The sequence below is a fragment of the Sapajus apella genome, unplaced genomic scaffold (assembly GCF_009761245.1).
Source record: "Sapajus apella isolate SASKATOON/1434 unplaced genomic scaffold, GSC_monkey_1.0 scaffold153, whole genome shotgun sequence".
Classification (NCBI taxonomy): domain Eukaryota; kingdom Metazoa; phylum Chordata; class Mammalia; order Primates; family Cebidae; genus Sapajus; species Sapajus apella.
The window spans coordinates 252,752-258,751 of record NW_022437093.1 but is presented as its reverse complement, the minus strand read 5'-3'; the positions used below and the strand labels follow the sequence as shown (position 1 = coordinate 258,751).

The 6,000-nt window shown below is 48.0% G+C and overlaps 1 protein-coding gene across 4 annotated transcripts in view; it reads left to right on the top strand.

Annotated features, from left to right (window-relative positions):
* Positions 1-338: 338 nt before the first annotated feature.
* MAP3K3 (mitogen-activated protein kinase kinase kinase 3) overlaps positions 339-6,000 on the top strand; it is a 73,131-nt gene continuing 67,469 nt past the window's right edge. For 3 of the 4 annotated variants that reach the window (XM_032266045.1, XM_032266043.1, XM_032266046.1), the window contains exon 1: positions 339-1,050. In XM_032266045.1, the coding sequence (XP_032121936.1) occupies positions 1,047-1,050 (4 nt within the window). In that variant the 5' untranslated portion in view covers positions 339-1,046. The remainder of the gene's footprint in view (positions 1,051-6,000) is intronic. The other variant, XM_032266044.1, reaches the window with a different exon arrangement.

Here is a 6,000-nt window from a genome sequence, read left to right as displayed (position 1 = left end):
CAGAGGTGGCCGCGCGCCGGGAAGACCCTGGCCGCGCTCAGGCCAGACCGTCCCCGCTCGTTACGCGTCCGGTGCAGGGCACAGGCAGGAGCAGGACGCCAGCCTGTGGAACCACGCAGATCGCCGGGGTCGCCGAAAACCCCGGAGGCGGAAAGCCCGAGGGCCCACTCCAGCCGCCTACTCCTCACCTCGGCCCCAAAGTAGCCAGCGGGGAACTGCGCCAGCCCGCTGGTCCGCCGAGCTTTCTGCGACTGGAGGTGGGAATGTGGGAGGAGCCTTGCACCGGAGCTGTGATTGGAGCAACCAACGCCGCCCAATCTCTCCCAAGACTGGGAGACAGCGCCAGAGAGGGATGCGCAGAGGCGGGGACTCAGAGGCCTCTATGTGATTGGCTAGCAGCGCAGGGAGCCGGGCGCTGTCCCGATGATTGGCAGGCCCTAGACAGCACTCGGAAACCGCCTAGGCTTCGCCCATTGGCATCCTGCGAGAGTAGGCGGGATTGGTTCATCGTGTGGTGCTGATGATTAGCTGACGGCTGAGAGTTAGGGTGTTGGGAGAGAGCTGGGGGACGGCGGGGGCGGCCAACTTCCTTCTTGTTATTGGCTAGTGAGGGGGTGGGGGTGGTGCGACGGCCCAGGAGCTGCTTGGGATTGGTGGCCGCTGGCGTGAGTGACAGACAGGGGGGCGAGCTGCGCGACCAGCGGTTTGTTTTTCGGAGCGTTCCTGAGGTGGAGAACGGTGGCCGGACGGAGCAACTGTGGGTCTGAGGGACTGGCGGGCGGGCGGAGCGGCGCTGCCGAGGCTGGGTTGGGCCGACCCCGGAACGCCCGGGATGTAGCGGGCCACCCTGCCCATGCCACAGCGCCCGGCCGCGGGCGGAGCCGGAGCCGGAGCCTGGGGAGGCGGCGGGGGCCCCGAGCGCAGCCCGCGCCCCCCCGCGCGGAGCCAGGCCCGCTGCCGTCCCCGCCGCCCGGGACCCCGGCATGCAGCCCCGGCTGCGGAGGTGACATTCACGGGCCCGAGACGCCGCCGCCGCCATCGCCACCATGGGTAAGTGTCGCCACCGCCCCGGCCTGTGCCCGCGCTGCTTCGCGACGCCCCGCCCCGGGCTGAGGGAGGAGGACCCTGGGCCGCCGCCTGACAGGCATGGACAGCCCTCCCGGCCAGGGGCTGCGGACCGCCGGCCGCCCGCCCGCCCGCCACTGTAGCGCGCCGTGGCCGGGGCGGGGGTTCTGGCTCCTCGGGCCCGCCGGGGTGATCTGGCCGGCAGAGCCCGCTCGGCAGCCTTCCTTCCGGGCAGAGCGGCCGGCGCATCTCTGGGAAGCGGCGGCGGGACCTAGGTCCTGTGCTCAGCGGGGCAGCCTGGCCGGAGCGAGCCGGACCGCGAGCCCGAGGGCGGGGGAGCGAGAGCGCAGTGTGGGGCCCGGGCTGGAGGCTGCAGCAGGCCCAGCTGCTGTTGTGTCTTTTCCTTGATTTGCTTTTTTTTCCTGCCTGTGTCATTTCCTTCCCTTTGCTCACACAGGCCGGCCTGTGAGAGTTCCCGGGGCTTGCTCTCCAGCCCTGTGCGCGCCACAGCGCAGGGGGGAGGGGGTGCGGGGCTCGGCTCGGAGGCGATTAAACGGGAATCTGATCAAGCGCGCGGTTGACAAATGCGTGCTGCGTGCAGATTGCTGGGGGTCAGGAGTTGGTCGGATGCTGCCAGTTAGAATTCACATCCTACTTTTTGAAAAATCCTTTTGCAGTGTTTTACGTCCATTATTTTTATCTTGCAGTATCCCTGAAATTATGTAAGGTTTGAAAGAAACGTTTGCTACACAAAAGAATTTCTATGAAATCATTTCCTTTTTGTCAGTATTTGCAATTTCTGCTGTGAAGATGTAATCTAAGAAAAGCTTTTAATGTCTTCCGCATGTAGCGTTGGAGTTGAATTATATTCCATATCGTTTTCGGTAATTTAGCAAATGACTACTGGACTAGGCTAATAAATAACATTTTAAACGTTCTTTACATCTCCTAGCCAGACAGGTGATACTGTTGTCACAAGTTTTGCAAAATATTTGGCATTGGCCTAAATAATAATAAAAGAGTAAACTTAAGTGAGAGGATCCTTTGCAAAGCCTTCCATTGCTTCTGTGAAGTGCCCCACGTGAAGAGGGAGTCTTAATGTTTGCCTTGCCCTATAGTAAGGTCAAGTCATTTTTGTAGGAGGTTAACTGTATGCTGTGTCACTTTCACCAGGTATTGTTTTGTGATCCATCTCTACACTCTGGCTTTGAATGAATTGCCTTGTTCTGGTTCGTGCTGTCCCTCATACAGTATGAGAAGGGTTTGTTCATTTGCTGGGCTTACTGTTTCCTTTCCGTATTTTCCTTCAGAAGTGCGTGCTCTTCTGGGGAAGGTCTGCTGTGAGGGTGGGCATAAAAGAAACCCAATAAGGCTTCGTATTTATATATAATTCAAGAAATATTTATTGAATTTGTTTATAGATGAGACACAGAATTCTTGTCTTCCCCAGGATTCAAACATTTATCTTGTTTTATAGAGTTGGAATAAATCTTCAAATTGATTTATGAGCCTCTATTGTGACAGTCTTTCTTACAAGTCTTCTTTCTTGTCAGTTGTTAGTCCCAAAGGAGAGTGTGAAATACTTAAGGGTATGTAGAACATCCACTTCCTACTTTCTTGACTGCCACACTAGAGTGCTCGCATGTGTTGACTACATATCATTATTTAACATGAAAATAGATGTGAACCTGTTCACATTTCGAGACATTTTCAAAACGTTTATAAGTGTGTGAGTATATTTCCTCCCCAGTGATGGGGAGGAAAGAAACTACTGTATATAGGCTGGGTTTAGAGCTCCAAAGGAAAAAGGGCCAGGACCTCAGGACCTTCTCATTTGTCCCTCATCTTCTCATTTGTCCCTCATTTGTTCCCATGTCAGTTGTCCCCATGTCAGTTTTACATGAAGAAACAGACAGCAAGAGGAATTAACTTGCCTGGTGGCTGTAGTATATTAGACAAGATAGTTTAAGAACCACTGTGCTGGCTTTCTTAACTTTCCCCTGTACTGTCCTCCCCATATTATTTGTGAGGGAGAGTGGATGACCTTGATACGCTATTAGAGCTAATGTTGAATTCTCCTTGACACCTGGCTCTTTAATTTGCTTTTATGGAGCTCAGTGAGGATGTATATACACAGATACACTCACACACAGTCTTTCTCTTAAATACTAGTTTCCATTTTGGTGATGAAAATTCGAATTCCCAGTTTAATTAGCTTGTTTTTAGTTGCTGTAGTTCTAAATAAGCTCAAAGGATTGGTAAGAGAGAAACATAGGCTTAGTATTTTAGTTATACTTGTTAAACTCTAGCCTTGTGAAGAGATGACTAAAACTTATTTGAGTCTCTGCCCTTCAGGTTCTTTGGTTAAATAAGAGTCATGTTTTCCTGAGCTGTTCTAAGCCCAAGATTGAAGCCTGTTTGACAACTTGGGTTAATAAAAACAGGTCAGATTTTATATTGTCTGTTAGCCCCAGTAAATTTCTAGTGGCAACTATTTATCTCTGTAAATAATAGGATTTTTTTTTTTGGCTTTGATACATAATGTGATTATAAAAAATTGGGATTGACTGGTTGTTTTTTCTTGGTCACACCAGAATTCATTTCCAGATTTAGTAATTATAGTGGCAAATGCTGTTCATAATACCTGAGATTGTTTATGTGGTCTTTTTATAAATGTAGTCTGGAACTTACTGGGATATATCACTGAAAAATATGTAACAACTTGGAAATGTTACAGGAAACTATAGTGAATGGAGTACATGATTACAGATAGTCTGGTTCTAGTTTGATGTCAGTATCATTGTGACTTTCAGTCACCTTGTCTAGGATTCCGAGGTTGTTGGGAGCTCCTTGTTAGAACAGTCTCAATTCAGTTTGGCTAGAATCTGACTACCTCTGTAGACTCTGAATAGTTAGCAGCTGTTTTGACTGAAACTTGAATCACAGTTTGAAAAATCAACATGACTATGTCATCACTAGATTTCCGATTTTTTTTTTTCTTTTTTTGGGACGGAGTCTCATTCTGTCACCAGGCTGGAGTGCAGTGGCCTGATCTCAGCTCATTGCAACCTCCAACTTCCTGGTTCAAGCGATTCTCCTGCCTCAGCCTCCTGAGTAGCTGTGAATACAGGCATGCGCCACCACATCCAGCTAATTTTTGTATTTTTAGTAGAGATGGGATTTCACCATGTTGGCCAGGATGGTCTCTCTCTCTTGACCTTGTGATCCGCCCGCCTCGGCCTCCCAAAGTGCTGGGATTACAGGCATGAGCCACCATACCCGGCTGATTTCTGATACTTTTTAAAATCACAACTGGATTTTAAAACTGAATTTTAGGCTGGGCATGGTGGCTTACACCTATAATCCCAGCACTTTGGAAAGCTGAGGTTGGTGGATCACTTGAGCCCAGGAGTTCGAGACTAGCTTGGGCAACATGGTGAAACCCTGTCTATACTAAAAATACAAAAACTTAGCTGGCCATAGTGGCATGCCCTTATAGTCCCAGCTACCCAGGAGACCGAGGTGGGAGGTTGAGGCTGCGGTGAACTATGATCATGCCACTTCACTCCAGCCCAGATGACAAGAGTGAGCGACCCTGTCTCTAAAATAAAAAACAAAAAACAGCTGATTTTTAGGCATTAGTAAATATCTGTCCAACAGAGCATTACTTGGGGGAATACACAGGAGAAGATGCAGTTTTTCTGGTTCTGTGGAAGCTGTTAATTTATTCTTTGCTCATTTGTCAAATGCGTCCTATGTGCCAGGCATCATAGTATTAGGCCCTGTAGCTGTGTTATCCTGTCCTCAAGAAGTTGCAGTTAGGTAAGATGAAGCAGAAACATGTAAACAAATAAGTGCAAAAGTATGTAAAGATATACAGGAGAGAGATCAATTATGTTGTTTTGGTGTTGACATATGTAATTCTATGGTCTCCAGTCCTTTGGGTTAATTTCATTAAACATTAAAATGTAGTGGTGATATATACTGTTTCTTATGAGGAAGAAATGGCTTACTTTATGTGTTTAAAAAATTTGAACCATCAATTAATACTGAATACCTATTATATCTTAGAACAGAAAAACACCAGCATTTGACTTTGAGATTTAGCAAAGGTTTGACCATTTCTTGAAGGATATAAGTTTCTTGTGAATTGAGGGTCAGCCCTTATTGCATATACTCATTGTAAAATGATGTTTGCCTGGGCATGGACAGGGCGGAGACAGTGGAAGTATGTGAAATGTCATGAAGATAAAGTAAGATCTGGCTCAGAGACACTCTGAAGCTTGGGCTCTCCTGAGTGAGCAGTGTGATCAGACAATCTGGCGGAGCTGGGTAGAACATTGTCAAGATGAAGAAATAGCATCATTAGTTATGCTATTTTATGATGCTAAAAACAAAGATTAAAATATTACTTTGGAGATTGTTTATATGGAAAAGAGAGAGAGAGTGTGCATAGTAAACAGACACCATAGGAGAAAACAATGTTTATTAGATAATTCGTGGTGCTTCTGGCAACTTTTCTGGGTTGTTAGCCAAGGGAACTCACAAATGGGAAGTGCCTTAAGACCTTGCTTTTGCAATATAAGTAATAGCTCAGTCTGGAATAGTGGCTTCCTGGTGGAGCTAGAGAGAGGACTATGTTGCCTGGTAGCCTCCATGCCACAGGTCGGGGTACCAGGAGAAGAAAAACTACATGCTGCTGGGGAATTACGAACACTCTCTACTTAAAACTGTGTAAGAGCATCTACGTTTGAAGCTTGAACTCTAATCCTTGTTTCATAGATACTTTTCTATTTCTGTGAATACTCCTCCTCTTCCTAGAGTCTTAACTTCTTTTTTTTTTTTTTTTTTTTTGAGACGGAGTTTCGCTCTTGTTACCCAGGCTGGAGTGCAATGGTGCGATCTCGGCAACCTCCGCCTCCTGGGCTCAAGCAA